Source organism: Pristiophorus japonicus, chromosome 5 (genome assembly GCF_044704955.1).
Source record: "Pristiophorus japonicus isolate sPriJap1 chromosome 5, sPriJap1.hap1, whole genome shotgun sequence".
Taxonomy (NCBI): Eukaryota; Metazoa; Chordata; class Chondrichthyes; family Pristiophoridae; genus Pristiophorus; species Pristiophorus japonicus.
The window spans coordinates 179,365,419-179,387,711 of record NC_091981.1 but is presented as its reverse complement, the minus strand read 5'-3'; the positions used below and the strand labels follow the sequence as shown (position 1 = coordinate 179,387,711).

Genomic DNA, 22,293 nt, shown 5'->3' with positions numbered 1-22,293 from the left:
GACTCCCACTGCAGTGCTCTCTGGTGGCACACCTTGTAATAGTACAAGCAGTAACCATGTCGGGTACATGACAATAATGACCAGATATCTGTTTTAATAATGTTGATTGAGGGTAAATATTGGCCAGGACACTGGAGATAACTCCCCTCCTGTTCTTCAAAATAGTGCCATGAGATCTTTTACGCCCACCTGAGAGCGCAGACGAGGCCTCGGTTTAATGTCTCAACCGAAAGACGGATAAAAGATTTCAGGGAGGGACTACTGCAGTGTCAAGAGTTGCCTACATTTGAATTAGACATTAGGTGGACATAAAATATTCCATGGCACTAATTGAGCAACAGGAATTCTCCAGGTTTCCTGGCTAATGATTATCCTTTGACCATCACCACCAAAATAGATTAATCTGTCACTTATCTCACAGCTGCTTGTCATACCTCACTGTGTAAGTTAGCTGCTGTATTTGTCTATATAACAGTAACGACAAGTTAATTCATTGGCCGTTAAGTGCTTTGGCACATCCTGAGAGTGTGAAAGGTGTTCTATAAATGCCACTTCTTTCTAATGGTACATGTGTGTAGAAGGTAAAAATATATTGTAATAAAAAGAGACAGATTAAAGAACCAGAGTTTAAAGAATGGACTGGTGCAGAAGAGCAGGAAAAGAAGTGGCAGTATGGGTGAGGAAGGAACTTGTATCCATAGAAAAAAAGTACTTTATGTATCTTGCCTGTTGTAACTCTGACAATGTGAAGTGAGCTCAAAGTTAGCAAAGGGAAGTAATTGTTCTTTGTTATAGACCTCCTAGACTGGATGGCCAGGGGAAAAAAAGAACCTGTAAATTAAGAAAACTTGTAAAAAGTCTAAGATTAATCTTGGGACAATTTCAATTATTATTGACTGGGACAACTGAAACAATTGAAGCATTGCATATTTCTAAGGGTGCTGCAGAATTTTTCTTTACTCAATTTGTTGAATAATCCATGCAGTCAGTGGTAATTTTCAATTGATGCTACTATGTAAGAAACGTTGTAGCAATAAGAGGAAACCTTTATGTAAGCAAGGGAGGTTACACAATAAATAATGACAAAATAGAATTTTCCTCAAATATAAATCTTCAGGCTCAGTGCTAGACAGAAATATAAAAATAGAAGACTGTTTAAGAAACAAATTAGTTAGGCACAAATAGACAATGAGAGTATGATTGCAGAAAATGTGAAAACACAATTCTGAAAACATCCATAGCAAACTAAGTCAAGGGAGTAGTCAAGCCTTTTGAAAGACGTTGATGGGGAGCTGGTGACCATCAGCCACGAAATGGCTGATATCCTCAACAATTTCTTAATTCTACTGTTCACTGAAGAAACCACTAACTCTCTGCTGGAAGTGAGGACATTTTGAGTGTACTAATAATTCCTGATAAATGTTGATGAAGATGAGACCACAGGTTTGGATGAACTGATCATAAGATTACTCAGGAAAAGGCTAAAATTGGTCATGCTTTGGCAGCAATCGTAGAATTGCATAGAAATTACAACGGACTATTTAGCCCAACCAGCCCATGCTGGTGTTTATCCTCCACAGTAGTCCTCACTGCATGTACCTACCTGGTTCCCATATCTCATATTCCCATCTCCTTCAATAACCTATTTAACCTATTCTTAAATGTTGACTTGGTTTCTGCTTCAAATACTAACTCTAGTATTCAACATCCTCACAATCCTCTGTATAAAAAAAAATATGTTGTTCTGGTCAGTCCTCAATCTCTGACATTTATTTTTATATACATGTCCCTCAGTTACTGGGAATAGTCTGTTTCTATCTATTCTGCCCCATTCCTTCATAATTTTAAACACTTCTACCACATCATCATGTAATGGTTCGTTGTTTTTATAAAAACAGCCCCAATCTTTTGTATTTTCTCATACCGAGGCAGCATCCTAGTGACCTGTGTTGCACCATAGAAACATAGAAATTAGGTGCAGGAGTAGGCCATTCGGCCCTTCGATCCTGCACCACCATTCAATAAGATCATGGCTGATCATTCAACCTCAGTACCCCTTTCCTGCTTTCTCTTCATACCCCTTGATCGTTTTAGCCGTAAGGGCCATATCTAACTCCCTTTTGAATATATCTAACAAACTGGCCTCAACAACTTTCTGCGGTAGAGAATTCCACAGGTTAACAACTCTGAGTGAAGAAGTTTCTCCTCATCTCGGTCCTAAATGGCTTACCCCTTATCCTTAGACTGTGACCCCTGGTTCTGGACTTCCCCAACATCGGGAACATTCTTCTCGCTTCTACCCTGTCCAATCTCGTCAGAATTTTATATGTTTCTATGAGATGCCTTCTCATTCTTCTAAACTCCAGTGAATACAGGCCCAGTCGATTCAGTCTCCTCATACGTCAGTCCTCCCATCCCGGGAATCAGTCTGGTGAACTTTCGCTGCACTCCCTCAATAGCAAGAACGTCCTTCCTCAGATTAGGAAGCCAAAACTGAATACAGTATTCCAGGTGTAGCCTCACTAAGGCCTGTACAACTGCAGTAAGACCTCCTTGCTCCCATCCTCTAGCTATGAAGGCCAACATGCCATTTGCCGCCTTCACCGCCTGCTGCATCTGTATGCCAACCTTCAATGACTGATGTACCATGACACCCAGGTCTCATTGCACCTCCCCTTTTCCTAATCTGTCACCATTCAGATAATATTCTGCCTTCCTGTTTTCCACGTTATATTGCATTTGCCATGCATTTGCCCACTCACTTAACCTGTCCAAGTCACCCTGCAGCCTCTTAGCATCCCCCTCTCTATTGCCTCAACATCTTTCCTATAATGTGGGGCTCAAACTGTGTACAGTACTCTAACTGTGGTCTTCCTCGGGCTTTATGTAGATTTACCATTGTAGCTGAACTTCAGTATTCAACAGGCCAGAATTTACGCTCAGTGTACGTCATCGTAATCCTTCAGAAAGGCCCCACAGGTTATGGGTTTTTGCATTCACTGCGCATGTGCGAAAACCCAGAACTTGCAATCTGTCAAGGTATGCCCTGATGGGTCATACGAACCAACTCAATAATCACTTTCGCTGGCGTAGATTGGGCTACTGCCCAGCAATTAATTGCCAACAAAATTCTTATATGGCTAGTAAAAGCAGGCATAGGGCCTGCTTTCACTAGCATAAGGGTTATTATAAATCTTAAATTAAAAATTTAAAAATGATGCACAGACACTTAAAATTAGTTTATGCAAGTATTGGCCCAGATTAAAATGTTTAAAATTATTTTCCAAAAATTAAATTTTTATTGTATTTGGTGTAATTATTTTAATTAAATTTGAAAATCAGAACATTTATATTTATTAGAGTTGTCTACATTGTTTAATTATTTGAGGATTCCATTTCATGTCATTAGAGGATTCCGTTCAGAAATGACTGCAATGGAATCCTCCTTTCTCATTGGAGGACCGGGCCCACGTGATTCCAGGTACGCTTCCGAATCGCCTGCGTCCTTGGGATTCGTGGGCCTTTACGCAGGCTTACGGACGGAATCTCCGTAGCTCTGGAGCCAGGAGGTAAGTTCGTAGATATTTTGTGGATCGGAGGCAAATTCCGGCGGTAAGCCTCCGACTGCAAATTCAGGGCCCATATCTTGTAATAAAATCCAGTATTCCATTAGCTTTTCATGGCCTTGTCTACTTGAGGTACTGCATTTAATGTCTTGTGAACATGAATTCGAACACTCAAATTCCTCTGCTCTTCCATAACACCCAGTCTTCCTCCTTTAAAAGTATAATTGTTACTTTTTTAAACAAAATATAATGCCTCACATTTACGAACATTGAATTCCATCTGCCACTTTTTTCCCATTACATCACCTTTCGGTTTTTCCTTGACATGCCTTTGGTCCTTAACATTATTTACTACCTGCGGGACATTGCTACCCATTTCCAACCACTTTGAGAAACTGTTTTTTAACTCCTTCTCTGTTTCCTCTCTTCTAACCAGTTTTTAAATCCAATTTGTTACTCTTTCCACTAATTCCATACACTTTTTAATCTTCTCCAATAGTCTCTAGTATGTTACCTTCTGAAAGTCCATGTACACACATGCCCCATCCATCATACCTATCACCTCTTCAAAGACCTCAGTCAGGTATGTCAAAGATGATCTTCCTTTCTAATATCCACGTTTGCTGTTTTTCATCTAGATATTTAGTAATTTCAACTTTAACTGAGCACTGTGTGACATTTTACTACGTTAAAGGTGCTGTATAAATGCAAGTTGTTAATTCAAGATTCAAAAGTTCTTACTACCACTGATAAACTAACTGGCCTGTAATTAGCAGGATTAGCTATGTATTCATTTATATATATTTTTAAAAAATGGGTATTGCATTGGCCACTCTCCAGTGCATATCCATTCTCAATAGAGCCCTGAAAGAAAATTTCCAGAGCCCTCCAGTATTTCTTCCCACATTTTCCTCCAGACCTGAGCGCTGCCAACCTTTTAAGTACATCCTCTTTATCTATTTTTATCTTATCCAATTTGTTTACTACTTCCTCCTTTACTGCAACATTGTCAGCATTCTCTTCTTTAGTGAATACAAATGCAAAGTACTCATTTGGTACCTCAGCCATGCCCCCTGCCACCACAAGAAGATCTCCTTTTTGGTCCTTAATCATCATTCTTTTGATCACCCTTTTACTATTCATATGTTTATAAAAATACTTTTGGGTTCCCTTTTATGTTATCTGCTAAATCTATTCTCATACTCTCTCTTTGCCCCTCTTTTATTAACCTTTTCAGTTCTCCTCTGTACTTTTTGTATTCAGCTTGGTTCTCTACTTTTGTCACAAACCGCCTTTTTCTGTTGCATTTTAATCTTTATATCTTTACTCATCCAGGGAGGGGAGCTCTAGCTTTTGATCCCCTTCCTATTTCCTTCATGCAGATGTATCGAGTCTAAACCTGAACTATCTCCTCTTTGAAGACCTCCCATTTCTCATTTACTATTTTACCTGACAATCTTTGGTTCTAGTCCACTTGGGCCAGATCCCTTTTCAACTCCCTGAAATTACCTTTTCTCCAGTTGAATATTTTCACACTTGATTTTTCCTTGTCCTTTTCCATAACTATTCTAAACTTAATGACATTGTGATCACTGTTCCCCAAATGCTCCTCTGCTGAAACATGCTCCAGCACTGCTTCCTTCCTCATTGGGCTGGAAATATTCTGATCATGAAAATTCTCTTGTACACATTTCAGAAATTCCTCCCTCTTTGCCATTTACACTTTTTTGCTAGTCTATTTTAGGATAATAGAAGTCCCCCATTATCACTACTCTAAAGCTCTTGCATCTTCCTGCAATTTGCTCCTCTATCTCCGTCCCACTAATTGGTGGCCAGCAGTGTAATAGTTCCTCTATTAATTCTAACCAAGTAGATTTTGTCTTTGAACCCTCAAGTACATCAACCCTTTTTAGTGCTGTAACAGTATATTTGATCAATACTGCCACTCCGCCTCATTTCTTTTCCTTCCCTATCTTTCCTGAATACATTGTAACCAGGAATATTTAAAATGACCATTCCTCCCCTTGAATGAGACAATTCTCCATTATTGTCACTATATCATAATCGCATGTGCCTACTTGTGTCTGCAGCTCACCGACCTTATTTACCATGCTCCGTGCATTTACTCACTCTATAACTATCTTTATCTGCCTAATATTTCCCTCCACTCTTATCCCTCCTATTTCTGAACTGTTCTTTATTCTAATGTTGTTTTTCTCTTCCAGTCCCCTGTGCACCTTGTATCGCCTCTTTCATGCTTCATCCTGGTGCCCCTCCCCCTCAAATTAGTTTAAATCCTCCTGCACAGCATTTGTACCCTTCGAGAACATTGGTCCCAGTCCTGTTGAGGTGCAACCCATCCATATTGTACAAGTCCGTCCTGCCCCAGAACTGGTCCTAATGCCCCAGGAAGCTGAAGCACTCCCTCCTGCACTATTTCTCCAGCCACACGCTAGCCTGTCAATCTTACTGCTCCTATTCTCACTAGCATGTGGCATTGGGAGTAATCCAGAAATTGCTACCTTTTGAGGTCCTGTTCTTTAATATCCTCCCTAGCTCCTGAAACTCTGCCTGTAGGTCTTCAACCTTTTTCCTGGATGTCATTGGTTCCAACATAGACCAGGGCTTATGGTTGTTTCCCTTCCCCCATCACAGCGAAATCTTCTGCACCCGTTCAGTGATCTGATGATCTAATTCATTATCGCGGGAATTGAGATAGTGATTGAGACAAATTGTTCACGGAAAGAAAGACTTGCATTTACATAGTGTCTTTTACGACCACCAGGCGTCCCAAAGTGATCTACAACCAATGAAGTACTTTTGAAGTGTAATCACAGTTATAATATAGGAAGCAGGCAGCCAATTTGCACACAGCAAGCTCCCACAAACAGCAATATGATAATGACCAGATGATCCGTTTTTATTATGTTGATTGAGGAATAAATATTGGCCAGGATAACTCCCTTGCTCTTCTTTGAAATAGTGCCATAGTATCTTTTACATCCATCTAAAAGCAGTTTTAATGTCTCATTCGAAAGACAGCACCTCTGGCAGTGCGGCACTCCCTCAGAACTGCACGGGCGGGGGGGCTTGAACCCATGACCTTCTGACTCAGGCAAAACTGCTACCCACTGAGCCACATCTGACACACAGGCTGCATCATATCACATTCAGCAAATGTTGCATCCCACATATCGTATGCTGTGTTAATGTATAATCCAACCACTTGCATTCAAGTAATTATTAACCATGAGGCAGACATATGTCGCCAGGGATCAATCTGTCAGTTATTTTAGCATGAAGCAAAGCCAAAAGATTCTGAATATTACAGGAAGTTACTAGAAGAAATCCACTTGTGTTCTTCCAGTGCATGTGTTCTGTATTCATGAATAGTAATCCAATGCTAATGAATATATATATATATATATATATTAATTCCTTTTGTGTTACATCAGGTAGTGACTGTCAGCAGGCTAATCAGATGTGAAGGGCATCAAAACTGAGCTCAATCCTGTCCTCACCTGACACCGTTGTGCACACCCTCCAGCCAGGTCACTGGATAGTGAGCAGGAGCTCTAGTTGATGTTTGCCTCCCTAACTCGTGTGTTGATTTGAGTTCAGGCTGTTTCTCACTGTGGTGACAGATACATATACCTGTACTAGAGGACACAAGTTAAAATGAGAAGCAAGAATAGAACTTTTTCAGTCAAAGGGAAATTATTATGCAATAGGTTGTCATGAAAAGCCATTAAAGCAGGCAGCATAAATGGGTTTGAGTCACAATCCGATGTGTTTCTGGAGAGATGGAGTAATGGAATAGTTTAGGAGATGGGTAGGTGAGTTGATATATGAAAGAGAGACATATTTGATGGAGTCCAATAGCCAATTTTTTCACTAAACATTCTTATGTTCTGTAGGTGAGCAATCCATTTTTTTGTTAGCCGAAGTTTGGCAGTTTTCTTTTGGAGCCACTCTGTGGACCAGACTTAATAGTATGATCATGCCCACTTCATTTTATAGACACTTGTAAAGTTCCCATTGCTTACTTAAATGTGTAGTAATATATTTTGTTTCTCATTAGGATCTGTTGAAACTAGAGATTTCAGTTCTTCCTCCTCCTCGTCGTCCTCCTCATGCACTCCATTAGGAATACCAAGACCTGAAGTAGTATCTTTTACAAAGAAGAAGAAAACGAGTGACATCTACTTTGTGATGCTTGTCTGGGCTATTGCTGTTGTGCAAATCTGGCTGAACTTTTGGATACTGGAGTTGCTCCCAGTACCAGTGGCTGGTAATATGTTTGATCCTGTGACATCCCCACCTCTCAACCTTCACCACCCCCCACCTCCCCCATTCCTTTGACTCTGGCCTTCTGTGCATCTCCCCTTCACCCTGCCATTGGTGACTATGTCTTTGGTCTTCTAGGCCTTTGAACTCTGGAATTCCCTCTCTAAATCCCTTTGTTTCTCCTCTTCTCCTTCTAGACCCACCTTTAAAACCCACCTGTTTGACCATGTTACCCTCTAATATCTCCCCCTTTATCTTGCCATCCATTTTTTGTTTAATGAAGCCTCTGAAGTGTTTTTCTACGTTAATGATGCTGTATAAATACAAATTGTTCTTGCGACAGGCCTTATGATAATTCAGGCTTTAGAAATTTAAAAATCAGTTCCGAATTGATGGATGACTGAATTGTAGGATTTGTCTGGACCTGGCTCTAAATGGATAAAGTGCCTAAAGCAGGCCTATAAATTGAATTCCATGGGCGTGTCACTTTTGTTCTTTTCCAGGATCTCCTTCCGGCCTCCCCAGCTATGCATGCACTGAGATGGTAGTCGGGTAGCTATTCAGGTCACCAATACTACTGAGGTAACCACTAGGAGATATTTGCATGTGGCTCCCTGATATCTTTCCCGTCCTCTGCTTGATACCTCCCCTAAGCAGCATGGTTATTATTGGGAACTGAATAAAGGCATTCCACCACTGAGTTACTATGCTTTGGTATGCCAACTCATTGGTAGCACAAAGTTGGCCTGCAGGTACAGCAGGCGGTGAAGAAGGCAAATGGTATGTTGGCCTTCATAACTAGGGGATTTGTGTATAGGAGCAGGGAGATCTTACTGCAGTTGTACAGAGCCTTGGTGAGGCCTCACCTGGAATATTGTGTTAAGTTTGGTCTCTTAATCTGAGCGAGGACGTTCTTGCTATTGAGGGAGTGCAGCGAAGGTTCACCAGAATTATTCCCGGGATAGCAGGACTGAAGTATGAGGAGAGACAAGATCGACTGGACCTTTATTCACTGGAGTTTAGAAGAATGAGAGGGGATCTCATAGAAACATATAAAATTCTGACGGGATTGGACAGGTTAGAGGCAGGAAGAATGTTCCTGATACTGGGGAAGTCCAGAACCAGGGGTCACAGTCTAAGGATAAGGGGTAAGCCATTTAGGACTGAGATGAGGAGGAACTTCTTTACTCAGAGTTGTGAACCTGTGGAATTCTCTACCGCAGAAAGTTGTTGAGGCCAGTTTGTTAGATATATTCAAGAGGGAGTTAGATATTGCCCTTATGGCTAAAGGGATCAAGGCGTATGGAGAGAAAGCAGGAAAGGGGTACTGAGGTGAATGATCAGCCATGATCTTATTGAATGGTGGTGCAGGCTCGAAGGGCCGAATGGCCTACTCCTGCACCTATTTTCTATGTTTCTGTCTTAAGTAATATATATGCAGTTCTCCTGATGGCACAGCACATTTAGGCTGTGAGTAGCTGAACCTTACAGACTTGAAAGGCCTCTGCTGATTTAGCTGATCTCAGCCAGTGTGGCACCAGCGGCATGCTGATGGGGTAATGAGGGGAAAATTCCTCAAGTACCTGTTCCTGATCATTATCCAGCAATTGCTATTGGAAATGTACATATGTGGATGTTGGGTAAGGGCAAGATCAAGCTTGGCTATGATTTATAGAAACATAGAAAATAGGTGCAGGAGTAGGCCATTCAGCCCTTCGAGCCTGCACCGCCATTCAACAAGATCATGGCTGATCACCCACCCCAGCATCTCCACCGCCCCCCCCCCCCCCCCAGCCACAAGGACCACATCCAACTCCCTCCCGAACACATCCAATGAACTGGCATCAACAACTCTCCGCGGCAGGGAACCCCACAGGCCAACAACTCCCCGAGTGAAGAAGTCCCTCCCAATCCCAGCCCCAAACAGCCCACCCCCCATCCCAAGAGCGTGCCCCCCCCCCCCACCCGGCTCAGGACCCACCCAACACCAGGAACACTCCCCCTGCACCCAACCCGCCCCGTCCCGTCAGAAACCTTCTCAAATGCCGAACACCCCCGGATGTCGAACCCCCAGTCCTGGCCACCCCGGAGCCACGCCCCCGCGACGCCAACCACACCACACCCACCAACCGCCACCTGTGCAGTCAACCCGTCCACCCCACTCTGAACACTCCCCGCACCAAGGCACAGAGCCCCCAGGCCAGCCCCTCCAACACACTTCACCCCTCCAGACCTTCGCTGCAATGTGGCCCCTCCTGTCCCCCGCCCTGGGTTTCTCCGCCCCCCCACCTCCACCACTCTCCCCTCCATCCCCCGCCCTCGTCTCCCCTCATCTTCCCTCTGCCTCCCCGCACAGGCTCCCATCTTGGGGGCGGTAACCTTCTGGGGCAGGGAATTTTAGCCCCCAACGTGGAAGTCCTGTTCCCGCCGCAGAATTGGCCTTACCACCCCTCAGTGGAAGCGGAGTGCAATTTCCCACACTCCACTTCCTTTGGGGGCAGTTACCGGGGCACCTCCCACAATCAAATAGTCTGCTGACTACTTTGCCAAGACTCACGCTTGATTGATAGCCACTTGGGTGAGGTATCGGCGGGTGCCCAATGCCCATACAAAAGAAAAAAACTTGCAACTATACAGCTCTGTTTGTGTCCTCATGACATCCCACAATGCATCAGTCTAAGAATTACTTTTGAAAAGTTGTCACTGTTATGTAAGCAAACACAGCAGTCCCTGAAACAGTGTTGAAATAAATAACCTGTTAATGGGGGTTATTTTGACCAAAGGATGAAAACCAAAGGCGCTAAATGGGTGCAGTGCTAATAAGACTAGCCTGTTTGACAGTCTGGATTTAGCGCACAGTTTTGGCCCTAATTGCTGCTGATCATAATTTGAACTTGCCTGGAGGTGCTAAACCAGAAACTTGCAGGTTTAGCGCTCAAGTGCTGATTAGACGCAGTTTTCGTGAAGCATGTTGGATCCTCACACCCACTTCCACTAAAGGTGTGGACTGTGCTGGCTGGCACACGGTGACACATTGCAGGCTTGCTGAGGGACCGGGGAAGAGGGCGCATAGGTTCTTGGATACAGCATTGATAGTCCTGGTGGAGGCCATGCCACTGATTCATCCTGCACCCCGGCCACTGTTTCAGGTTGGGCTAGGCTTTTTGCTATTTGATCCCTGAGCTTCCAGTCCCCTATCCTTTCCAACACAAAGACCGCCTACTTCCACCTCCATGACATCGACCATCTCAGCCCTGTCTCTGCCCATCTGCTAAAACCCTCATCCATGCCTTTTGTCACCTTCAGACTATTCAAGTGTTCCTATAGCAGGCCCCCCCCCCACCCCCTTCACCCACCTAGCTCATCCAAATCTTTGCTGCCCATATCCCATCCTGCAGCAAATCTCTCACCTATCACCCAATGTCTCAAATTTAAAATAGCTATCCTTGTGCTTAAATCCATTCATGGGCTTGTTCCTCCCTATGTCTGTAACCTGCAGTCCTACAAGAACTCGTCTGTTCCTCCCACTCATGCCTCTGTGCAGCACCTTCCCCCCCCACCCCCCCCCCCCCCGTACCCAACGTTGGTTGCTGTGCCTTCCCATCTAAGCTCTCTTCACTGAATTCCTTTCTGAAATCTCTCTGACACTCAACCTCCCTCTCCTCTAAAAGTCACCTCTTTGACCAAGCCTTTAGTCACCCCTCTAATCATTTCTTCTTTGGCTCGGGATTTATTTTTGTCTGATTACGCATCCATGAAGTGTCTTGGGCTGTTTTTTTATGTTAAACGTGCTACAAAAATGCAAGTTGTTGTTCAAATGCTATACAGCTACTGTTCCATTTGAACTAAATTAGACCAGTTAAGCAACATAGAAATAAATTGTCATTGCTGGCTCTGTTTTTGGCTGTTTACTGTTATATTTTTATGAAGTATTCTTGATCCTTTTTTTGGTAACAGCTTGGGGTCTTAAAAAATTGGTCCTACGTTTTGGATTAATGAACTTTGCAGAGAGACATATTAGTAGCTATTGGAAGATTCTGTCAAGCTTTGTTAAAGAAAGACAGGATGCTCTGGCTCCAGGACCAATCCGAGGACTTGGAAGAATCATTGTAAAAGCTGACAACAAGGTATGTTTTGTAGATCATAATCTTCTAACTAGACTGTTTTAGAATGTCCCCCCTTTTTTTCCCCCTGACTGACAGGACAGGGAGGATTCTTCTGTTTCTGTTGAGCAAACTGCTTGGAGATGCAAAAGTAGAAATTGATATTCCGCCTATTAAATGTTAATTGAAAAATAAAACAATTTTCTCAAAGACAACTATCAGTTAGTTTTAAGTTACATTCTCCAAAATCTACTTTCTTGTATCCTGCAAAATGAATCCTGTTACACTGAAGCAAACAGGAAAGTCTATATTTTATATTGGTCAAGCCGAAAGGTCGTTATATATTCAAAGGAATAATAATACTCATTAATAACCTGATTAAATATTTGCCTCTGATTTCTCTTTCCAACTTGTCCAGAATCTCTACTGACGGACATTCAGAATTTGTTAATGAGTCGATTTATCAGTTCACCAGATATTCTTCTGCAATTGTGCATTCCAAGTTTAATACTTGTAAATATATTAAATATTTAAATTTATTTTTTAATTAGCTATATAATATTAACCTGAACATTCAAGAGTATAAGAACAGAAAATATTCTACTTCATCTGGTCCCAAAAACGAATACCCTTCTATCACCCGCTGCCTCAAAGATCCATCCAGTTCGCTCTTAAATCTTTCCACACACTCTGTCTCCATGGGCAGCCCATTCCACATGTTCACCACTCTAAAGTACAGTAGTTAATTCTAGATTAACTGTACACTTTCCCTCTTATAAACTTGTGTCCAGTTCCCTGGTACTAGGTTTATGGTAATCGCAAAATATCACCTAGTTTCAATTTACGTATTCCCTTAAGAAACCCGAATAATATATTTGCTGAGCTTCCTTTGCTCTAAGATAAACAATCTTTTGATCTTTAATCTCCACACATAGCTTGAATGACTTAGCTAAGTATCTCCTTGGTTGCTCTTTTCTGTGCTGGTTCCTAGACATGGTTTTCCTTACTGTCGTACGGCAGTAGTCCACATGTGGCTGAACCTTTTAATAATGGGAAATATGGAAATGGCTGAGACCTTAAACAATTATTTTGCTTCCGTCTTCACAGTGGAAGACAAAAAACCATGCCAAAATTTGCAGGCCACAGGAATGTGGGAAGGAAGGACCTGGAGACAATCGCTATCACTAGGGGGGTAGTGCTGAACAGGCTAATGGGACTGAAGGTAGACAATTCCCCTGGTCCTGATGAAATGCATCCCAGGGTATTAAAAGAGATGGCGGAAGTTATAGCAGATGCATTCGTTATAATCTACCAAAATTCTCTGGACTCTGGGGAGGTACCAGCGGATTGGAAAGCAGCTAATGTAACGCCTCTGTTTAAAAAAGGGGGCAGGCAAAAGGCAGGAAACTATAGGCCGGTTAGTTTAACATCTGTAGTAGGGAAAATGCTTGAAACTATCATTAAGGAAGAAATAGCGGGACATCGAGATAGGAATAGTGCAATCAAGCAGACGCAGCATGGATTCATGAAAGGGAAATCATGTTTAACTAACTTACTGGAATTCTTTGAGGATATAATGAGCATGGTGGATAGAGGTGTCCCGATGGATGTGGTGTATTTAGATTTCCAAAAGGCATTTGATAAGGTGCCACACAAAAGGTTACTGCAAAAGATAAAGGTACGCGGAGTCAGAGGAAATGTATTAGCATGGATAGAGAATTGGCTGGCGAACAGAAAGCAGAGAGTTGGGATAAATGGGTCCTTTTCCGGTTGGAAATCAGTGGTTAGTGGTGTGCCACAGGGATCAGTGCTGGGACCACAACTGTTTACAATATACATAGATGACCTAGAAGAGGGGACAGAGTGTGTAGTGCAACAAAATTTGCAGATGACACTAAAATTAGTGGGAAAGCGGGCTGTGTAGAGGACTCAGAGAGGCTGCAAGGAGATTTGGATAGGTTAAGCGAATGGGCTAAGGTTTGGCAGATGGAATACAATGTCGGAAAGTGTGAGGTCATCCACCTTGGGGGAAAAAAAACAGTAAAAGGGAATATTATTTGAATGGGGAGAAATTACAACATTCTGTGGTGCAGAGGGACCTGGTGGTCCTTGTGCATGAATCCCAAAAGGTTAGTTTGCAGGTGCAGCAGGTAATCAGGAAGGCAAATGGAATGTTGGCCTTCATTGCGAGAGGGATGGAGTACAAAAGCAGGGAGGTCTTGCTGCAACTGTATAAGGTATTGGTAAGGCCGCACCTGGAGTACTGCGTGCAGTTTTGGTCACCTTACTTAAGGAAGGATATACTAGCTTTGGAGGGGGTACAGAGACGATTCACTAGGCTGATTCCAGAAATGAGGGGGTTACCTTATGATGATAGATTGAGTAGACTGGGTCTTTACTCCTTGGAGTTCAGAAGGATGAGGGGTGATCTTATAGAAACATTTAAAATCATGAAAGGAATAGACAGGATAGAGGCAGAGAGGTTGTTTCCATTGGTAGGGGAGACTAGAACTAGGGGGCACAGCCTCAAAATGCGGAGGAGCCAATTTAAAACTGAGTTGAGAAAGAATTTCTTCTCCCAGAGGTTTGTGAATCTGTGGAATTCTCTGCCCAAGGAAGCAGTTGAGGCTAGCTCATTGAATGTTTTCAAGTCAAAGATAGATAGATTTTTAACCAATAAGGGAATTAAGGGTTACGGGGAGAGGGCGGGTAAGTGGAGCTGAGTCCACGACCAGATCAGCCATGATCTTATTGAATGGTGGAGCAGGCTCGAGGGGCTAGATGGCCTACTCCTGTTCTTAATTGTTATGTTCTTATGAACCTGTGCCTTGTAAAGACTCATCACCTGTGGGATTTGTGTTCTTATTACTAACTGCCATTTTCCCTGAATCCTTCTGCTGTTTTGTGACCTGTAGCCTCGAGCCATTTAGATTATATGACCTCTGTTTTCCCTTCCCTAGTTCAACTATTTTGCATGTATCCACATCAGTCACTTTCCCAATCTATGCAGTTCCCTTTATATTTTCTTTGTTTATGCTCTATTGTTTCAAAATCCACTCCCCTAATATTTAGTGTCTTCTGCAAACCAAGATTCTTTGGTTTCTGTCTCTTTTCCCAAATCATTGATTAACCATTAACAATAATGGCACCCTGCTCATGACAGTTGATGCAGCTCCATTCACAGCAATCATTGGTTTAGCTACTTTTCAATACATCGCAGAAGCTTGCCTTCTATTCCATGTCTTCCTGTTTTGTGGCCAATTGCTTGTGTGGGATGGTATCAAAAGCCTTACTGAAATCTAAATGCATCACGTGACAGAATTTCCATTGTCAAAAAGATGTGCCATTTTCTTGAGCACCAGTAAATTTGTTATGCCAAATCTGCTTCCCATAAGTCCAAGGGAGGGAGAGAAGGGGAGGGGAAGAGAGAGAGGGAGGGAGAGAGAGAGGGGGAGGGGGAGGGGGAGGGGCCGAAATGACCTCCTTCCGTGCTGTAAATTTGTATGATTCTATGACATGATTAGTCAATAGCTCCGTCATCATTGTAACATGTGACTGCCAGGATGGTGACCTTGGTTTACCATACATCACCTGTGAAATGCCAACTAATACTTTACACTTTATAGATATTAGGCTCACTGGTCTGTAGTTTCTCCAAGTTGTCCCTTTTTAGCTATTTTCCAATCCTCTGGCACTTTGACCTAAACTGCCATTATTACTTTTTATAATGTGAATTTTTTTCTTCAGTAACTCTCCAATTCATTGTTTTTTTCCAAAAGCTGTGGCATTGGCTTAATAAGCAGGTAACTAGCGGGTTGCTGTTTCACATCCAAGACTTGCTGCTTCAATTTGTGTGCTCGTTGATTTAAGCATGGATTGTGTAATTTTCCAAATTTCTTGGATTCAAATAAGTTGTCATTCTTTGCAACAAGGTTTCTGAATATATTTCCAAAAATTGTCTTGTTTTAAGCTGTGGGAGGTCAGATTTAAATGTATGTATTTCTATCAAAAAAAATTGAGGATGGTAACATTAATTTTAAGGCAGAATATGAATGTCCAGAATTATTTCAAGGCTTTGTTGGTGTGGTACATTTGTGTTCATGTATATCTCCTATTCTTGTGTTTAATCATTTAAAATATTCTGCGCCTGATTCATAGAAACATAGAAAATAGGTGCAGGAGCAGGCCATTCAGCCCTTCTAGCCTGCATCGCCATTCAATGAGTTCATGGCTGAACATGAAACTTCAGTACCCCATTCCTGCTTTCACGCCATACCCCTTGATCCCCCGAGTAGTAAGGACTTTATCTAACTCCCTTTTGAATATATTTAGTGAATTGGCCTCAACTACTTTCTGTGGTAGAGAATTCCACAGGTTCACCACTCTCTGGGTGAAGAAGTTTCTCCTCATCTCGGTCCTAAATGGCTTACCCCTTATCCTTAGACTGTGACCCCTGGTTCTGGACTTCCCCAACATTGGGAACATTCTTCCTGCATCCAACCTGTCCAAACCCGTCAGAATTTTAAACTTTTCTATGAGGTCCCCTCTCACTCTTCTGAACTCCAGTGAATACAAGCCCAGTTGATCCAGTCTTTCTTGATAGGTCAGCCCCACCATCCCGGGAATCAGTCTGGTGAATCTTCGCTGCACTCCCTCAATAGCAAGAATGTCCTTCCTCAAGTTAGGAGACCAAAACTGTACACAATACTCCAGGTGTGGCCTCACCAAGGCCCTGTACAACTGTAGCAACACCTCCCTGCCCTGTACTCAAATCCCCTCGCTATGAAGGCCAACGTGCCATTTGCTTTCTTAACCGCCTGCTGTACCTGCATGCCAACCTTCAATGACTGATGTACCATGACACCCAGGTCTCGTTGCACCTTCCCTTTTCCTAATCTGTCACCATTCAGATAATAGTCTGTGTCTCTGTTTTTACCACCAAAGTGGATAACCTCACATTTATCCACATTATACATCATCTGCCATGCATTTGCCCACTCACCTAACCTATCCAAGTCACTCTGCAGCCTCATAGCATCCTCCTCGCAGCTCACACTGCCACCCAACTTAGTGTCATCCGCAAATTTGGAGATACTACATTTAATCCCCTCGTCCAAATCATTAATGTACAATGTAAACAGCTGGGGCCCCAGCACAGAACCTTGCGGTACCCCACTAGTCACTGCCTGCCATTCTGAAAAGTACCCATTTACTCCTACTCTTTGCTTCCTGTCTGACAACCAGTTCTCAATCCACGTCAGCACACTACCCCCAATCCCATGTGCTTTAACTTTGCACATTAATCTCCTGTGTGGGACCTTGTCGAAAGCCTTCTGAAAGTCCAAATATACCACATCAACTGGTTCTCCTTTGTCCACTTTACTGGAAACATCCTCAAAAAATTCCAGAAGATTTGTCAAGCATGATCTCCCTTTCACAAATCCATGCTGACTTGGACCTATCATGTCACCATTTTCCAAATGCGCTGCAATGACATCCTTAATAATTGATTCCATCATTTTACCCACTACTGAGGTCAGGCTGACCGGTCTATAATTCCCTGCTTTCTCTCTCCCTCCTTTTTTAAAAAGTGGGGTTACATTGGCTACCCTCCACTCGATAGGAACTGATCCAGAGTCAGTGGAATTTTGTCAAGCCTCCAATATTCTATGTTGGGTATTTTTTGGAAATGCTAATCAGTTGTATTCTACAGCACTTTGAGATTTTTTGTTACTTAAATCACTTTCTATTACATTAAAGGGGCTATTGCTCCCAAGAAAGACATATATTAACAGAACTAATTGCAACCTACTAACTGTTTGCTATAAATTCATCAAATCTCACTGCAGTGTAGCTGAAATACTGTTCTAGTTTATCAGCTGCCTACACATTTGAACCTAATCCTGAGTTAGTGACTTAGTTGAAAGGGAAAAACAATTGTCTAGCTAGGCAAATAGGTTTGATCATTTTGATCTGCTACAGCTTATGGCAATTTTGATTTTATTTTCTGCTTGCATTGCTGAAGTGCATGAATTTTCCACCTTTTTGGACTGTTAGTTGCTCACATTTGTTCCTTGCATTCTAGCAGCCTAAAATGGTGTTGCTTTGGTTTGTTCACGTGATACTGAGACTGTGAATGAACATGAAGAAACTTGTGCTATTTGAGGAGCCATTAAAACTGTTGATTACAGTTACTTGTGAAAAATATTTTATAAATTTATATATATTTCATTGCAACCATGCAAGGTGGGGACCAGTTGCACAATGCTAAATAAAAAAAATTAGGCCATGGGTCTCCACTTAAGGAGCACCCTTCATTCAACATAAAACTACCTATGATGGGAGCTAGTGTATCTAGCTGTAAAATACACAAGATCAAAATTTAATTTGAATCATTTGGCAATAGTTATGTAATTTCGTACGGTACCCAATTCCAGGCTACCTGATGTCAGAAATTCACTGAGACAAGCCTTTTTGTTCACTGATGCATGCAGTATATTGTAGAAGTTTACTGAAATGATTTGATTTGGAGAGTAGGAGAAATGAAAAGCTTGTTGTGTACAAGTATGAATGTACTGTGGACTACTAATCAAACAGCTAATTTTCTTGTTTGAAGAACTGCATGCCTATCCCTGCATTTTCATTACTGATGGACGGGTGTGAGATTTCAATTTTGTTTGAGAAATCCTTGCTTTGTTTGGATGGAGAGAAGGCTTAACAGCATTTTAATTGATGGAGGTCTTGATGGCACGCACCTTAGGGTATTGAGGGAAGTCAGACAGGAGACAGCAGAGACTCGGACTTTCATTTTTGAAAATTCTTGGACAAATCTGCCATGGGAGTGAGGGTAGGCAATGTAACACCTTTGTTCAAGAAGGGAAAGAAGAATAAACCGGTAACTATAAACCAGTTGATCTACGTTATGGCAATCTTAGAATCTATAATTAAAGATTCAAGTACTGAGTATTTAGAGATGCTTGAGGTAATCAAATACAGCAGCATGAATTTATCAAGGGCATATCATGTTTTATAAGTTTGATTTTTTTTTTAAAGTGGACAAGGACAGAAGAAGGGAATACAGTAACTGTGATGTCTATAGACATTCAGAAGGTGTTCAGTAGGGTGTTTAACAGGTGGTTTGTTACAAAAAAAATGTGTGTATGGTACAAGAGGAAATGTAGCAGCATGGATAGAGTTGGTTGAGTGACTGGAAACGATGGGTTAGAGTTAATGGTTATTGCTTGGATTAAAGAAGGAGTGGAAGTGGCCTATCCCAGGGCAGTCCTAAGGACTTGTGTTGGGGGCATAATATTGAAATTTGTTGATGGCACTAAAAGTAGGGGTTTGGTAAGTAGCAAGGATAACTGTAAAAGATTTCAGGAAAGTGTAGCTAGGCTAACAGAATGGGCAGACAGATTGCATATGTAATTTAATGTGAACAAGTGTGAGGTTGTGCAGTTTGGGAGGAAAACCAAAGAGTGGGACAATAAACTGAGTGGAAAATTGCTGAAGCATATAGAGGAAGAAGGACACTGAGGTTCAAATACATAATTCCTTGAAAGTGTGAGTGCAGGTCAAAGCCATAAAATAGTTTAGTAGTATTTTGGGTTTTATAAATCGGGATGTAAAGTATAAAAGTAAATTGAAAAGTTTGTATAAGATAAAGTTTAGGCCACGATTAGAGTACTGTGTCCAGTCGTGTACATCCCATTATAGAAAATACATTAAAACAGTAGATTGTGTACAGCATAGATTCATCAGGATGATACCAGAAATGAAAGGAGAAACTTAAAAAAAAAACGGACTATTTCTACTGGAGCACAGAAGGCTAAGAGAAGATTTAAGATGTTTAAAAAAAAAACTGGAAGGCTTTTGATAGTGAAAAAGGAAAGACTATTTCAAAAGTTTAGAATGGTCAGTGAGGAACAGAGGTTAGGAGAAATTTCTTTATACAGAGATGTTGAGCGTGGAATTCTTTGTGACATGAAGTAGTTGATGCATAGACCATTGCTGAGAACCGTGGATAAATATTTGAAACCAAGGAAGATACAGCGATGTGGATTGAGAGCATGAATAGGATTAGTTTTGGAATGCTGTAGCAAAGAGCTGGTACTTGACCGAATGGGACAAATGACCTCTTTCTTTGCTATAGACGTCTATTGTTATATGAAGGGGAGAGGAATGTCACAGTGCTCCATTAATGGTATCAAAGAACATTTGAAGAGTAATTGGGAGCAGATCCCTGCCCACAGAAATTACTGCAAATATAAAAGCACATGAAGATAGAATAGAGCAGGTAATTGCATTACATCGCAGATGATGCATTTATATTGCAGAACTGCTTGAAGAAATGGTCTTGAGGTTGCTGATACCTGTACCGAAGAATCTGTCCTGTTTGCATTGGAGAGCAGATTTTTCACACCAAAGCAATAGACAAAAATCTATGCATGCACAATCTTTATAACCCAATCTTGATATTGCAGTACTGTTTCCCAGAGTCAATGCTGTAATATAATTGAGGCAGAAAACATGCTTACAAAGTATTTTCATTCCCTGTCTCGGGGATTAAAAGACCACTGTCAGTAAACATAAATGACCACTGCAACTTGTAGTTGGGAGGCTAATGTGTTCAAGTTGCAGGTGCCAGCTGTGTCCAAAAGTGTGATTTTTTTTTTTTGGCAGCCAGAGCCTTCTGAGGCAGGGTCTATGGGCCCAAGTTTCGGGCCGCGCCGACCTGGACGCCCGTTTTTCACGCCACAAAGTGCGCCTAAAAAAAAACTTAACCTATTCTCCGGCTCCCTGCAGGCCCTCTGGAGCTGGGCGCGGCGCAGCACGAGCTGTAGGGGGCGGAGTCCGGTCCTGCGCTGAAAACAGTGCCGGGACCTCTGCACATGCGCGCTACAGTGGGTACGCATGTGCAGTAGCTCCAGGCGCCCAAAACTGTGGGAGGGGCCCGAAGCACGCAGCCCCTAGCCCTGGCCGAATGGTCTCACTGGGGCTGCGTGAATAAGGCTCCTCCCACCCGACCGGACCTCTGCTCCCCCCTGCCCGTGACGCTTCCCCCCCCCCCCCCCCCCCGGGACTCGACGCCACCTACCTGTAAATCCAGCCCGAAGTCTTGGGCCCGGCCATTCAGCCTCCTTCTCTCCCTTCTCTCCCTTCCCTCCCTCCATCCTCTCTCCCCTCTCCCTCCCTCCATCCTCTCTCCCTTCCTCCTCCTCCTCCTCCTCCTCCTCCTCCTCCTCCTCCTCCTCCTCCTCCTCCTCCTCCTCCTCCTCCTCCTCCTCCTCCTCCTCCTCCTCCTCCTCCTCCTCCTCCCCACCCCCCTTCCTCCTCCTCCTCCTCCCCCACCCCCCTTCCTCCTCCTCCTCCTCCTCCTCCTTCCCCACCCCCCTTCCTCCTCCTCCTCCTCCTCCTCCCCCACCCCCCTTCCTCCTCCTCCTCCTCCTCCCCCACCCCCCTTCCTCCTCCTCCTCCTCCTCCCCCACCCCCCTTCCTCCTCCTCCTCCTCCTCCTCCCCCACCCCCCTTCCTCCTCCCCCACCCCCTTCCTCCTCCTCCTCCTCCCCCACCCCCCTTCCTCCTCCTCCTCCTCCTCCTCCTCCTCCTCCTCCTCCTCCTCCTCCTCCTCCTCCTCCTCCTCCTCCTCCCCCACCCCCCTTCCTCCTCCCCCACCCCCCTTCCTCCTCCTCCTCCTCCTCCTCCTCCTCCTCCTCCTCCTCCTCCTCCTCCTCCTCCTCCTCCCCCACCCCCTTCCTCCTCCTCCTCCTCCCCCACCCCCCTCCTCCTCCTCCTCCTCCTCCTCACCCACCCCTCCCCTCCTCCTCCCCCACCTCCCCTCCTCCTCCTCCTCCTCCCCCCCTCCTCCTCCCCCCCACCCCCCTTCTCCCCCCCCACTTCCCCACCCTCTTCTCTCCCCCACTTCCCCACCCCTTCTCCCCCCCCCCCAACCTCCTCCCCCCTCCCCCCCCACCTCCTCCCCCCCCCCCCTCCCCTCGCTGTCAGAAACACAGACACTGATCGACAGAGAGTGAGAGACACACACACACAGAGATAGAGACACTGACAGAGAGACACTGGGGGGGCCATCCCAGCATGCTATTGGAGGACTCCCGGTGCTGCAGTCGGTAAGTAGAAAATGTTTTGTTTTATTGATTTTTAAAAAAAATTATTTTTTATTAATTTTTTTTTGATTGATTTATTGATGTATTTATCATTTATTATTGATGATGGCTCTTTATTTGTAAAACTGAAGTGTTTAATGTTTGTAAACTTCCCTTTAAACCCTAGCCCCCCCCCTTTCCCTACGCCTAATTTGTAACCTACGCCTGATTTTCT

General features: G+C 43.4%; 1 protein-coding gene across 4 annotated transcripts in view; it reads left to right on the top strand.

The window, feature by feature from the left end:
• Positions 1-22,293, top strand: part of tmem245 (transmembrane protein 245) — a 257,862-nt gene that overhangs the window by 49,424 nt on the left and 186,145 nt on the right. For 3 of the 4 annotated variants that reach the window (XM_070881139.1, XM_070881135.1, XM_070881137.1), the window contains exons 5-7: positions 7,648-7,857; positions 11,811-11,980; positions 15,736-15,759. In XM_070881139.1, the coding sequence (XP_070737240.1) occupies positions 7,648-7,857; positions 11,811-11,980; positions 15,736-15,759 (404 nt within the window). The remainder of the gene's footprint in view (positions 1-7,647; positions 7,858-11,810; positions 11,981-15,735; positions 15,760-22,293) is intronic. The other variant, XM_070881138.1, reaches the window with a different exon arrangement.